Source organism: Nuphar pumila, chromosome 11 (genome assembly GCF_984573655.1).
Source record: "Nuphar pumila chromosome 11, dmNupPumi1.hap1.1, whole genome shotgun sequence".
In the NCBI taxonomy this organism is placed as follows: Eukaryota; Viridiplantae; Streptophyta; class Magnoliopsida; order Nymphaeales; family Nymphaeaceae; genus Nuphar; species Nuphar pumila.
The window spans coordinates 6,899,006-6,914,690 of NC_143259.1; the positions used below are offsets into that span (position 1 = coordinate 6,899,006).

Genomic DNA, 15,685 nt, shown 5'->3' on the forward strand with positions numbered 1-15,685 from the left:
TGAGTAGACTATTGTAGCCTCTATTGACATCAGATTTCATCGTTTCTGATATTGGATCTGTGTTGGAATGTTGAGATATTATGGGGCATTTGAGGCATTTTTGTTGATGTTATTAGTATCAGCTATGTACATATCTATGTCGGTGTGAGTTGATAGTATCAATAGCATCTTTGTTCTTTGATTGGTCGTGTGTGCATCTTGTTTGGTGCATACTTTGTTGATGTTCTTTATATCAGCTGAGCACATATGTGTGTCGGTGTGAGTAGTATCAGCAGCATAGTCTGTGTGTTGTCTTTTAGTTTCATTTCAGAGAGCATCTTGAAGTTGGTAAGTATTGTATTGTATCGTACGATATGTATTGTTACTATGGAAAAAAATGATATGATATACATTCAAATCGCAATACGGGTATGTATTGTACGATACAACCCTGTAGTGTACAGTATCATACGATGCATATACACCTTCGTCGCACTTTAAAAATGGTTGAATCATATTTTTTTTTAAAGACCTCTTGAGGGCTGACTTCCTCATTTGCATAGAGGCCATTAGAGGGGCATCCACGCACCCAAGGAGTCTTGAGAGTGATTTGGGAGTCGATCTGTGTGCAACGGAAAGGGTTTTTGCCGTTTGCTCAAGTAAGAGTGCATTCACACCATTTTTCTACTCAAGGAAGTCGGTTAAGGTAAAAAAATCATATTTTTTGCTTTTATTGATGTTTTTTTAGAAGATGGCATCAAATGATCTGGCATGGAAATGGAGCACTCAAGTAATGAGTGAAAACCAATTAAAAATCGAGTGCAATTATTGCCTTAATATTTTTGAAGTGGTATCTCTCGGTTGAAGCATCATTTAGTCAAGACACATCTCAATGTTGCCCGGTGCATGTCAAGGAATTCGTTGATTCCCTTGAAATGTCAATACCAGCAATTACTCATTGTTCTGAGTGAAAAAAAAACAAAAAAAAAAAGAGATGAGTATGGCAAAAATGGTGTATAGGCAGCCCTGTGAGGACGAAGACGAGTTCTCTACTTCAGACCCTACAACTCCAAGCATAGAATCAGAAGTAGAAAGTTCTGCAGTGAAGGAGAAAGGTGTGGTTGGTGCTAGTAGTAGTAGTGTCGCGAGAAACAAAATGAAGAGTAAGAGGAGTGAGTTCTTCGAGAGGAAGCAGAGATAAAAGCTCTATTAAGAGTTTTTTCTCTCCTAGGATTGCCCCTAGGCGCAACCCGACATTTGCACAGCTATGACTCAGCACTTAGATGAGGAGGTAAATTTCGTGATTGCGAGAAGGTCCTATGATGCATGCATTTCTTTTAATGCTGCAAATTCCATTCATTTTCAAGTCATGGCAAATGTCATAACAAGTATCGGGTCTAGATATAAAGTGTCTTCATATCATTCTTCGAGAGAAAAAAATTTAGATACTAATATGAATGAAGTAAAGAAATATTGTAATTAGATGAGACAGTAATGTAGATAAACTCGATGTAGCATCACGGTAGATGTGTCTACAGAAAGTCAAGGACCTTGATAAAAATATTTGTCTATTGCTTCAAAGGAACTATGTTTTTGAAGTCAATAGATTTATTTGATATGCCCACGACAACAGATGTATTGCTCAAATTGTGGAAAATGTTCAACCACCCAATATTGTTCAATTTATTACTGATAATGCAACAAATTATAGGGCAACAAATAAAGAATTAACAGAAAATTATGGGTCATTCTTTTGAACCCTATGTGTTGCCCATTGCATAGACCTCATGCTTGATGACATTCGCAGCATCGATGAGATAAAGCACACAGCTGAATGTTGCCAATAAATTAGTAAATTTATTTACAATCATGCATGGATTTTGAGCCTAATAAGAAAGTACACTAATGATATTGAGTTCATTGTAGTGCAATTACTAGATTTGCTACGAATTTTGACATTGCAAAGTCTTGTAAAGAATATAATTGTACTAAAAAATATTTTTATCAAATGAATGGAATGCATATCCCCATGCACAAAAAAAAACAAGAGAAATTGTAAATATTGTATACATAAGTGAATTTTGGGGTTCATGCATGAAGTTGTTGAGAATCACTATACCTTTGTTAAAGGTATTTCGATTGGTTGACCGTGAAGACATCCCTGCCATGGGTTATCTTTACGAGGCCATGGATAAAGCAAAAGAGGTCGTAGATGGACTAGACAATTTCATCAACCTTTTCATGTTGCAGCATATTATTTACATTTTGTATTTAAATACTCTCTTATGTTTAAAATACACAGGAAAGTCAACAGAGGACTTTTGAATTGCATCAAAAGGTTGAACCTTGATTATGGCATTCAAGATCAAATTCATAAAGAAATAAAAATTTATGATAATGCCTTGTATGATATGAGGAGACCTAGAACAATGTGAAGTCGTAACAAAATGTGTCCAGGTAATTTATTTATCTATTTTAATATAAATTTTATATTGTTATTTAGTTATGATGTTTTGTATGATTTATTTATTAATGACTTAGTTCATTTCTCATTTTCAAGTTTTTTTTCAAACATGTGGTGGATCAAGTTTGAAAGTAATGTTTCAAATTTGAGAGCTTTTGACATTTGCATTCTTAGTCAAACATGTAGTGAAAGTGGATGCGAGAGAAACTACAGCGTCTTTGAGCAAATTCATACAAAAAAAATTAGCTCTGAACATAAAAGGCTCAATAACCTCGTCTATGTTAGCTACAACTTACGACTGATGCAGAGGTATATAAAATTATAAAGTTTATTTATCATTTTCATGTGTTTATTTAAAAAAAATTATCTCATACAAAACCCAACTAATTTTAATTTTTTTCATGTCATCTTTTTAAGCAAATAGAAAAGTTATCATCAAGGAGGCACAAAGGGTAAGTTATTCCATCAGTTTGGAAAATTTTGATGTATTGGATGCATGGGTTGAAGAAGAAGCATGCATTTTGAATGAAGAAGGCATTCAGTGGATCAATGTAGACAGAGTACAAGAGGTAGATTATGAAGAACCCATGTATATTGGAGACAATGTGAATACCGAATTAGGTGAAGAAGTTAATGATGATAATGATTGAGGTTATATTTTTCAAAAACTAGGTTATTTAACACTTAAGTATTCATAAACTTGGTTATTTTGTTTTTGTTTATGTAATATGAAAGTATGAGTCTTTTGGCATGTTCTTAATTGCAAGATATTTAATATTTTGCATAATTCTTTTGAGATAGTTGATCTTTGATAATGTCTTATGCAGCTCATAGATACATAAATGTTTTAGATGTGATTTTATGGTTGTATTTTATGCAATTCGTCATTGTTTCATGTGTCCTGATTTTTTTAGAAATTTTGTTAATTTCTTCAGTTTTAAATTTTTTTAGAAAAAAATTATGTATTTTTACGATACAGTAAGCAAAAGCGAAAGCGTGAAATGATAAGGGAAGCAAAAGTGAGAAGTAAGGCATTCTAAAATTTAAAGGAAGCAAGAAGTGAAATATCAATTTGAAATCAAAACAAGAATAAAAAAGGAAGCAATATGGGAATTCAATAGGAAATGAACAAGAAACAAATAAAAAGTAAAATAAGATTGATTATTCTTATATTTCATGATTTTTTAGTAAAATAATTAACTTTTTGTTAAAATCTAGCAATAATGGTTACCAATTTAGAGAAAGCACATGTGAAGTGAGTGGAAGCATGAGATGAAGTACATGGAAAACATGAAAAGAAACGTGAGAAAAGCATATAAGAAGCATGGAAAATGTGTATGGGACTCATAGAAGAAGTGTTGGGGAATCGAGATTTCCATGAAGTTTTGAAAGCGAAGAATATCACACTTCCGAAACGAGCTTCTGGGAAGCGCGCTTCCCACCTACCTAAGAAGCTTTTGGTAACTCTGGTGCGTGTAGCCATGAGACAACCCAACCTGATTTAGGCCCATGGACCTGACAAGCAAGCCATGGGCCAGGCCATTGCCAAGCCCTGCCATTTTTATCCTAATAGATTCCTTCATAGTGGTGTCTTATCACCAAGCAAGTTTAGTAAAATTTCAAGAGCCATCATAAACAACAAAAAGGATCTCATAAAACAATTCTATCCGTCTTAAGTGATATGCATGATGCATAATAAGCATGTGAAATAGGAAGTCTGAAAAGGCAAGCCCAAACCTCAAAATAAGATGAAATTGTATGTTCCTGCTTTTTGCCCAGAACAATGAGGTTTTGGTGATGAAGATAACTGCCCAGGGAGGCCTGGTGAAAGTAAGCAGCCCAATGGAATAAAGAAAGAGAACTGTCTCCATCCACTGGTAAAGAAAAAGGCCCTCCTGGTAGAGAAACTAAATGTATCACAGCAAGCAATCTAGACACCTACATAACAAAGAATGTCCATGTATAAGTAATGCAGCTAAAATCTACGGGATCAACACAATTCCAACAAAGAAAACAATTCCGTTATAGGCATGCACAAACAAACGTGCATGTTATACCAGGGTTGCAACATACAACAGCAATTTTTGCTAAACATATGCTAAAAAAGCTATGGATAGAACGCTATAAAGCAAAATAAATAATTAAACAAAAGAGGGCGAGGAAAAAATAACCTTCCGAAAAAGTAAGGGCACCTCACGGCAAATAATGAAGGCATGCAATAGTAAAGTTACAACTGTTTCTAATTGAACGTTTTGAAGTCCACAACCACATATCCTGCAGGTATTGACAAGTGTGAAGAAACCAAGCAATGCAAGAATGTAAGTTGCATTTGTTTGGAAACTGCAGAAAGAGTGGCACACAACTCACTTAAGCTGGTCGGATAGACGATGGTCCAAATAGAACCAACTGATCTGGTACAAAAGCAGTGCATGCTCAATAGCGAACATGTCACCCTTGCTCTCTTTTGTGATGCAAACAATGAGATGATGTAGGGGACCAGAAGAAGCCTTAAAATATGTGGTTCGATGGAGTAAAAGACAAACACTCTGACAAAATATATCATGTGCCTCATGAATTTTCATCAACATCCTTTTACATTTACCTGACCACAAAATAAACACAATGAAAATTATTTCTTCAAGCATATGCAACACCTAAAGAAGGCTTTAAATTTTTCTTGCACCGTACCAATCTGAATCAACAATCGAAGCAGGAGATTTCGACGATAGTGCTCCAATTTTAATAAAATAACATCCATCATGCAGCCAGATTTTGTCACTTCCATGACGAAACATCTCCAACAATCTGCTTGGGCATGTAATATTGCCCCATCACAACCAAATTCAGTGTTGATGTCAGCATAATGTTCCCCTTGTGGTGGTGTTTTCTTTGGAATGCAGCGGCAAGCAAGATTTTGCTTTTCAGATAAAAGCAGACTTGTATCTTCAACTTTCTTCTGATGGTCAACAAATATAGAATTGGAATTGCTTTTTGAACTCCTTGCTGCTCCTATGTGCTTTCCCTTGGGCAATGTTTTTGATGTATCAGCAAACACATGCTCATCAGCAACCAAGGTCTTTGAACACCTAGTTTTTGTGGACCTGCATTTTCTAGATCTGGTGTTTGGGTATAATCTTTCACTCTCCATCTTCACATCTAAGCTTTTAGTTTCTGATTGATTCCGTACACTTGCAGGATGCTTTAAGTAATTATTCCATGAAGCACAAATTTCACACAGACCATCAATCCCAGGATCTGGTGCTCTATAATGGAAACAAGTTATTTCCAATCTAAAATTTTCCAAAAGTTTTTGGGCTGATGTGTAATGCTCCAGAGCAGGAACTAATGATGCTTGCCTAGTCCACTCGGAGCGGCTCCTTATTAAATCAGCAAGTCGCATTTCCAGAGTTGCTTCCAACGTCAGTTTGCACAAGTGGCAAAACTTTGCATCAGTACACTCCATAAGAACTTTCTTCCCATAAAAAAGTTCCTTTTCTGATATATCCCACAGGTGCTTCTTGCGATATATGTGTCCTGAAAAGCATCTCCATCAGCAAGCAGCCTTAGAAAGTACAACTTTTTAATAACGTTGCTTAAACTGATTATTTTAAAAGGCGGGCGTGGGTGGGGGTGTTGTTTGCCGGGAGAAGAGAGAATAAAGTGACCATACCAAAACTCTAAATAATATAGATCAAGAAAAACCAGTCACTGATAGCACTGGCATTTTGAAATTATCGTGATACTATAGGCAACTTAAGGTAAGCCAATAATATCAGCAAAATATCGTGATAATATCCCGATATTATCACTATGTTTTTTTAAAAGTTCATATTTTTATATATTTTAAGCCCAGTTTTTGTATTATTTGTTTCTTCTGTATTTTAAACACTTTTAAAACTATTTCCTTATATTTGTGCAAGAAAAATCATATAAACCTATTATTTTCTTATCTTTCTCATTATTATTTTTTTATTTTTTAATTCTTCAAACTCCTAAGATTTTCCGAGAAAAACCACTTATTGAAGAAAAATCCAAGAAAAGCCTCACCAAGAAATTACCTTGAACGATACAGGTGGCCGGAAAAAATACATAATCAAGGAAGTAGTTGCATATTACCTAACCATGAAGAGAATGAGGCCTCAAAAAGTTTCAATCCTTGCAAGCAAGATATCTTTTTCCCAATTATGAATATTTCCTCAGCATCATCACCATTTCCAATCAAGTCGTAAACAGAACCAACCTAAACAGCATGAACAAGGATAAAAAAGTCATCAAAATTTTAAAATGTCTAAAAAAAAGGTCAAAAGCAACCTTGAATACTCATTTACATGATAAAGCAAACCTGTAGATAACTCTCCAGATAACACTTAAGCAGAGACCAAGGACTACGAAAGGAGCCTCTGCCACTGCCAGACGTAGAAATATTTGGCCAGATTTCCTTCAGTGCAGTTTCCCGTACCTCAAGATGAACGTGGTAGGTTTCATTCTCTAAAGTACTTTCAGGCACCTCAATGCCATTTGAAGTCTGCTTCTCAATGGAAAAATTGAAAGACCTTTCTAAAAGACTCTTCCTCAACCGCAAAGCCATTCTTGAGCATAAAAGGGCCTGAAAACAAATAAAAGCCAATAAAGTGAAGCAAAACTAAAAGAGCACACTAAAAAGAAACAAAAATGTTGGGAATTATCAAGAAAACTTAACCATAATAAAACTCTGAAAACTGACCATAGAGAAAAGGACAGCTTTAGCAAAAACACTATAAACTACAGGTTATGGAAGCTTCAACTTTCAAGGCTAGAATAGAATTTCTATAAGGTCATATTTACATAATTAGTGATTTAAACATTGTATGTGTAGATTTATTAGGAATGTTCAAATCAAAAAGATGTAAATGTGATAATGAACGTAAGAAATCATAAAGCATTTGCACAGATAGGAATCACACCCTCATAAAGAAAAATAAAATAAAACCATGTGAACTAAATAACTGAGTGACAACTAAATTTACAAGAGAGAGAGCATCAAAACAACCTCTCTACACGTAGTATAAGTACCATAGAAAGCACATCGCAAGGTGCATCAAGATAAACCAGCATTTGGCCCTCTAAAGGGAAAGAATACTTTTCACTAAGGAGCTACAACAATAATTAGTCCAGATAATAGCTTCTAACACTGTGAAAACACTAATTTCAACATATGATTCATATATCAATTCAAGCAACTTTCCTGTTAATAAGTTTTAGCAAACAATCAGAATTTCACTAACTAGAGTGTATCATACCTCAATCAACTTCCCAATTGATGAAAGTTTATCACACAGATCATAATACAAAAATCCAGCCATAAAAACTGAATGACTGTCCATATGATCCTACAAAAACAAATAGTAAAATGAATTAACCAAGATTGCAATTTACTTTATCTCAATAATAAAATTCAAATGGATCTTACATTTGAGGTTAGAGCAGATGCACTTGCTTTTATTTCTTCGATAGTTTTAAGAGATCCCAATATAGATCCTTCTAAAGGATTAAGACAAGCTTGACTAATGATAAAATCTGATAGAAAAAACTTCTGGCAAAGCCCATGCAGTGATAGGACATCCCCTTTTGCACAACTCATCCAGAAATCAACAGAATGGGAAGACACATCAAACTGCTGCTGCAGTTTCAACAAAAATGCTTTATCCACAGGTGACATACAAAATGTGTGGCTAAGCCTTCTATCTCTGCAAAACACACCCAAACTCTCTTCTAAAGGGATTTCCTTCCTTTTGGACACCGTTATAATAAGCATCAAGACTTCATACTGCAAATGCCAAAGACCCTGACGTACATGCATTAAAAATTAGCTCACAAATATGGATTTTTGGGGTGGAGAATATAAACAAAACACACATGCATGTACTTAGAAAAAGTGATACAGATACTTTTGTCAAAACATGAAAAAGCAGAGATTACTGTCCTCAGTCACAGCCATATTTCACCTTCAGTGCTAGTAAATCAGCTGTATGATACAACAAAGCCAGTTCACTACCAATCACTGACTGAAGTTGGTTATCAGAAAAAGTCAGGTCTGAAGCCTTCACGGTTGACCATAACTTTACAGCAGAACAAATATCATGCAATATAACCTGTTTTGAAAAGGAAGCAAATAAGAGAAAAAGTAAACAAAAGAAATAAAAGGAACAATTGAGTCTTAGATACACTCCAAGCAGTTATGAAGTAAAGGAAAGGTGTAAACTATGCAACATGGGTGCTTCTGCATCCCCAAAGCACCCATGTCAACACAGTGTGACACGCATGTGGGTGTGGATGCAGCTGAGACACCCAACATGTGTGCAGGTCAACAAGTGGCTGGTAAAGTCAATCCTGCACCCGACCATTTTGGTGCAATTTGGACTCATTCAACATTGACCAAGTCCCAAAGTATAACTGCAAACATATTATATATATATATATATATATATATATATATATATATATATATATATATATATATATATATATATATAATGTACAGACACACATATTTGCAACCCTGCACCCAAGTTTTTTGAAATGACCATTTTGCATCCTTCACACCAGCACCAGAACCTTTGTGACATAAGGAATAAAGCATTTAATAAAATATCAATTCTATACAAAGACAGTAGTACAGTGCGCTACCTCTATGTTCTGATCTGCTTCATTTGAAAGAAGTGCATGCAAGCAATATGCTAAAGCCAATAGATGATTAACCGAACCATCACCACTTAGCTGTGCCTCATCACATTTATGGTTCTATTTAACACAATAATTCATCTCAGTACAAAAATAAATGGAAATCATAATGAGGGAAACTTTGAGAAAACCATAAAAAGAAGATTTACTACAAAAGAAACAAAGAACAAATAACTCACGAGTATAGAAATTGCCTCAGACAAAGACTCTATACTATGTTTAAGGCCCTCCAATGCACCTTCCCTAGCAGTCCGGCACCTACCGATAAGAGCCCTGGCTCTTTGGACGTAAGATTCAGTGGTGACATAAACATCTGTTAGGAGAATATTTATGATCCTCTCCTGCATAGTTCTACAAAAAGATGGGTAGCGAGGGTGCAATTCCACATAAGCTAAAATCTCCTGCCAGTTGACAACATCCAAAAAATCCAAGAAAATGATAGGATCATAAAGCTTGCTGTCAGAAAGAACAATATGGTTCAAAACTAAATGAACAGTAGAATGTCAGAACATAAAACATACCTCCTCCAAAATCATGCCCAATGTCTTGTTCGACAAATTTGTACTGGGATACTTTAGAATAGAATAGAGTGTTGGAGGATTCTCAACTAGGCCAACATCCTTAAATTCTTCACAAACTGTCTGAAATCAAGGTAACAGTTAGATCACAAAAAAGAAGAAAAGAAAAGGACAACAAAATTGACAAGGCACAAAAATTTTAGCATTGATACCTTGGCCCATTGCTTTACCAAAGCCTTAGGGCTATTTATTCCTCCGAACTTTACACATGCATTAGACCATCTTAAGAGGCTTTCAGTAATGATTTTCTTTCTAGATGGGGCACCACATTGATTGAGAACATCTAAGAAGAGAGCAGTTTTTGAGCATGCATCAGCAATAGAATCTGCACCTTCTGGTTCAGACACTGACAACCCATTATCACGAATCTCCTCTGCATTCCCAGCAAACCTCTCACAAACAAGTGAGACACGAGCCCATGATGCATGATAACATACTTCCAGTGCCGCTGATGCCTTAAAAAGAAAATAGAATGTTAACAGTAAGAATTCAAGGCAAAAAGTTAAACATTCAAGCATACTATGTAAAGAAAAACAAGAACAGGTTAAGAGAATGCAAGACAAAAGAAAATGCAGTGCTAGGTGATGCTGATGCAGGCAAGCATTGCACATCTTTAAGGAAAAAGAAACTAAAAAGTTCCATTAGAAAAAAAGTGAGTGAATAGTGAAATATCACCCATGAGGAAGTCCAAAATACCATAACAAAAAGAACTGTGAGAATAAAAAAATAACCTGTGATATGCAAGAGTATATTCCATCTTTATAAGGACAGGTATGTAAATAACATAAGTTTGTTTGACAACAAATACGGTTAGCCATAACAATTGTTTTGGGAATGACTTTTAAAACAAAATTCGATTTGGATAGGGATTTGGGCTGATTCAAGATCCAAGATTCAATTATACAAACCCATCTTTTCTTAGATTGGCAAGGTGGGGTTAGGAAGTGGAGCCAGAATCTGAAACATGCAAGTCAAGAAGTAACTTTGAAAAGTCAAGAAAGCCATGGTTCCATTTACATGTCATGATAAAAGCTGGTAATGTAAGAATTCAACATAATTACATCCTCAGACGAAAAGCTCAAAACAGTTGACATATAAACAAGTGTTGTAAGTATCGTAGCATATCGTACATATCATATATACGGGGTTTGCCGATATGATACACACCAATATCTCGATACGGGTGAGTAACTTACGATCATTGTCACTGATATCGCCGATATTTTGAAAATATAATGATATTATCGGCTATTTCAAGGTAGCCAATAATATTGAGAATATATCACGATATTTTCAAAATATCGCCAGAAACAAAATATCACGATATATTTTGAGAAAATTTCTTTTTTTATTTTAAGTTTGCATTTCTTAATTTTTTTTTGTTTCTTTTATATTTTAAAACCTTTAAAACATGTGTCTTTATATTTTTGAAAGAAAAATAATGCAAAAATTATTATTTTCTTAGCTTTTTCATCGTTGTCTATATTTTTTCAATGTTTTAAACTACCGAGATTTTCCTGAGATTTATCAACTTTTGAAAATCTCTCTGAGAAATACCCTCGCCGAGAAATTACCTTTCAAGATACAGGTGACTATGCTTCTGATACGCCTCTATATCTTACCATGCACCCTTGCATCTTACGATACACTCCGATACGAGGTGTATCTTAAGATAAGATATGCTATAAATGCATATCAAATGCACTCATTTCAATTTTTTTCAAAAAACATATAAGATCCCCTAAAGAGCTTAAGAGTGATTTAGGGAGATTTTTGGTAAAAAAAAAAAGAGTGATGATGATGATACTTGACATTATCGCATTCATTTTTTTTTTTATTTTAAATAAATTTGGTTATGTAAAATTTTTAAGTACTGAAAAAAACACTTTATGATACTTTTTTGTTTAAGTATGTTATGCAATAGGTAATGCTCTCTAGGGGCATTTTGGTCATAATATTTTTATGTAAATAGTGATTGTTCACTATGGACAGTAATTTTTGTTCTTTATTTTATTTTTGTCTTTAATGTATAGTGTATGGGGTCTATAAGACTAGTTGGAAGCCTACGGGATTGTTAGTGAATGTCTCTCTTAAATGGCCGTCTTGGCTCTATATATAGTGGCTTTCTCCTCTTTGTAAGATAACGGTTCTCTTAAGCATTCATGCTCAATAAGATAAATATTTCTTTTATATGTTTGTGTTTTTTTCTTTAATTCTTTGATGTTATGAATTCACTTAGTGCTTGTGTAGTGCCTTTGTACTCTTGTATTGTTCGTTAGTTAGACTTGTGTATAGGAATGTTCACTTTGTGTTCATAGTTGGCAAACCCGGTGAGTCGACTCGAGAATCGCCCGAGTCGACCTTGTTATGAAGAATCTAATATTGTTCAAATAAATAAGTTAATAATCATGTATAACTATATGTTTTTGTAACTTAGTTGTTGACATATTAGCTTGAAGTTTAGTTATTTTCATGTCGTATTCATGTGCTCACACTATAAAATATAGTCCTGACTCGTCTGAGTTAACCTGCTGACTCGGTGACCCAGTAGAGGTCCGATCCAAGCCTGAGTCACGAGTTTGACAACTATGTTTGTGTTTATGATCTTATAAGTGTGAGAATGTGTTTCAACTTATTGTCAACAAAGAAGAAGGAGAAGATGTGTTGAGCAAGGGGCGGCAGCTGCTGAAAAATAATCCTCTACACACAGTCGTGCCCTATATTTCATATTATATATGTTACAATTTGGAGCGGGTCTGTCGGACTCGGATCGGGTCTGACAGACTCAATAATGACAGTAATACAAAAGATGTTACATAAATGTTGCATAAGGTCATCGGGTCCAAGGGTACAGATCCAGACCCGTGAACAAACAACGTACAAACTCAATATCCTCCCTCAAGTTGTGCATGGTCTTGCACCATGGACATCTTGTTCTTCAAGAGACAAAACAGTATGCTCGTAAGCCCCTTAGTGAACAAATCAGCCACCTGATCAGTCGTCGAAATGTAAGTTGGTTCCACTTCTCTATCCTCTACCTTTTGCCGAATGAAGTGCTGATCAATTTCTATATGCTTTGTGCGACTATGGTGAATAGGATTGAAGGCAATCTGTATGGCACTCAGATTATCGCATAAAAGGGTAGTGGGCAGAATATTTTCTCCTATTTCAGTCAAGAGATGCCTCAACCATGTAACCTTTGTTGTAGTTGCTGCCATAGATCGATACTCAGCCTCAGTGTTGGATCATGTAACTGCACGTTGTTTCTTGCTACCCCGTGCTATTAAGTTTTCATTAATGAAAACACAGTACCCAGAAACCGACAATCTATCATCTGGATCTCTAGCCCAATCGGCGTCTGTATATACAACAAGTCGATGTCTCTCACCCTTAGATTTAGACAGATGATAGACTACGCCATCTCCAAGAGTTCCCTTTAAATATCGAAGAATTCTCTTAATTGCATTCATATGTCATGTGCGTGGGTCATGCATGAATTGTGAGACTTGATTCACTGCATACACAATGTCTGGTCGAGTGAAGGTGAGATTTTAAAGCATACCCACATGACTTCAATATTGCCTAGGATCTCCATATGTCTCCCCATCCTGTGAGCTAAGCTTGTGATTAAGTACGCTAGAAGTAGACAACGGTTTTCAGTCCTTCATACCTGCCTTATCCAATAGGTCTAATGTATATTTGTGTTGAGTTAACAAAAGATATATGTCATACCGATCAACCTCAACCCCCAAGAAATAACACAAAACACCCAAATCTTTCATCTTAAATTGCCGACTCAACAAGTCTTTTGTAGCTTCTATACGTTCAGTAGAGTTCCCAGTAATAATAATAGCATCCACATATATGAGAAGTAAAGTGTTCACCTGATGATTTTGGAAAATGAACAGTGAATGATCGAGATGAGACCCAAGGAACCCATGCATTGAATTTCGAGTGAGAAGCTATCAAACCACGAACGAGAAGCCTGCTTTAACCCATAGATGGCTCTTCGAAGTTTACAAACATGTGTACTGGGACTGTGTTCTGCATAACCAGGAGGTTGCTCCATATACACTTCTTCTTTCAGGGTGCCATGCAAAAAAAATATTTTTAACATCAAGCTAACTCAGATTCCATCCATACTGAACCGATAAAGACAAGATTAATTGAATGGTTCCCATCTTTACAATAGGGCTAAAAGTCTCATCATAGTCTTGCCCCCATATTCTTGAGTAAACCCCTTTGCTACTAGTCTCGCCTTGTAGCGCTCAATGGATCCATCAGGTTTGTATTTTATCTTATAAACCCATTTAGACCCTACAACATTTTTGTCTGATGGTCTAGAGGCAATCTCCCAAGTCCCACACTCATGTAGAGCCACCACCTCCTCATTCATAGCCTCAACCCACTTGATTGACATAGAAGCTTGTACAAAACTAATGGGACCATCCTGTTTTTCAATCTGAGAAATGAACAATTGTAATTCTGTGAAAAAGTTGTCATAACTTAACCATCTCACAATGGGATGACGAATCCTATCAGACTTCCTGGGCTGCACCTCAAGACACTGAGCATTATTCTTATTCCGCCGCACGTACACAGACCCTTGATACTTTGTGATATCTGGGACAGGTATTGCAATGTTATGTGCATCTGATGACTCTTCCCTTTGCATATGTGCATTTGGCCCATTTGGTTCAACAGGTAATGAATGATGTGGTGAAGAGCCATGTCTCTCCATCTGATCAAATAGCTTAGCCGCAAGCCATGGTTGATAGCTCTCAACATCTTTGTTGTGCCCATTTACCTTCACTAAATCCTCGATATTGGTCTCATCAAATACAACGTTCTGTGATATTCTGATTTGATTAGTGGTAGGATCATAGCAACGATATCCTCTGTACTGATCAGCATAACCAACGAACTTGCACATGTACGCTTTGTCCTGGAACTTGTTACGTTGAGAACTATCAATATGAACATAACATACACAGTCAAACACTCGCAATTCATTATAGTTAGAGTGAACACCAAAGACTGTAAAATAAGGAGATTGATTATCTAGCAACTTCATTGGCAGTCGATTTATAATGTGCACAGCGGAACGAAAGGCTTCAGTCCACAAACTTAAGGAGATGTGAGTATCACGTAACATGCTCAATGGGCTTTCCACAATGTGTCGATGTTTTCTTTTCGCCACACCATTTTGTTGTGATGTATAAGGACAAGAAATTCAACAACTTATTCTGTTATCTTGGAGAAATTCAGTAAATTCCTTTGATAAATACTCTCCCCCACCATCACATTACAAATGTTGAATTTTAGACGAGAACTGATTACAGACTAGTGCAGGAAATGAACAAAAGAGCTTAAATACCTCATGTTTATGCTTCATAAAGTAAATCCAAGTGTATCTGGAATAACTATCGATAAACGTAACATAATAGCCATTACTTGATAAGGAGGGTTGTGGGACAGGTCCCCAGACATCAAAATAAACAATCTCAAAAGGCACAGAAGCTCGTTGATTTATTGAATTGAAAGGAAGAACATGGCTCTTACATAATTGACAACTGGAACAAAGTGACAAATCAGACTCAACACTCAAACTAGATCGTGGAACAAGTCCACCAAACGCAAGTTTCTCATCAGATGAGTGATTACAATGACCCAAACGACGATGCCAGATTCTTAGCTTATTACACTGAGATAAAACAAAAACAATTTTCGGATGACAATGCCTGGACAACCTGTGATTTGGAGAAACATCACGAACAGATGAAGACTCCTTGATGACATACATATGCCCCTGCCGTTCTCCTTCAACGAGCGTCTTCTTTATGAGAAGATCCTTGATACATATAGAAGGAGTAAATTCGAGAGGAGAATTAGTATCATCAACAAGTTTAGAAACAAAAACAATATTTTTAACGATGTTGAGAGA

General features: G+C 35.7%; 1 protein-coding gene across 1 annotated transcript in view; it reads right to left on the minus strand.

Moving 5' to 3' along the window:
• ESP (separase) overlaps window positions 1-15,685 on the minus strand; it is a 52,420-nt gene that overhangs the window by 9,908 nt on the left and 26,827 nt on the right. The window contains exons 13-26 of the mRNA XM_089981437.1: window positions 14,000-14,778; window positions 9,912-10,196; window positions 9,685-9,804; window positions 9,343-9,564; window positions 9,110-9,223; window positions 8,428-8,574; window positions 7,893-8,267; window positions 7,723-7,812; window positions 7,496-7,576; window positions 6,786-7,049; window positions 6,560-6,683; window positions 5,098-5,977; window positions 4,615-4,717; window positions 4,181-4,381 (exon numbers count right to left, since the gene is read on the minus strand). Coding sequence (XP_089837563.1) covers window positions 4,181-4,381; window positions 4,615-4,717; window positions 5,098-5,977; window positions 6,560-6,683; window positions 6,786-7,049; window positions 7,496-7,576; window positions 7,723-7,812; window positions 7,893-8,267; window positions 8,428-8,574; window positions 9,110-9,223; window positions 9,343-9,564; window positions 9,685-9,804; window positions 9,912-10,196; window positions 14,000-14,778 — 3,785 coding nt within the window. The remainder of the gene's footprint in view (window positions 1-4,180; window positions 4,382-4,614; window positions 4,718-5,097; window positions 5,978-6,559; window positions 6,684-6,785; window positions 7,050-7,495; window positions 7,577-7,722; window positions 7,813-7,892; window positions 8,268-8,427; window positions 8,575-9,109; window positions 9,224-9,342; window positions 9,565-9,684; window positions 9,805-9,911; window positions 10,197-13,999; window positions 14,779-15,685) is intronic.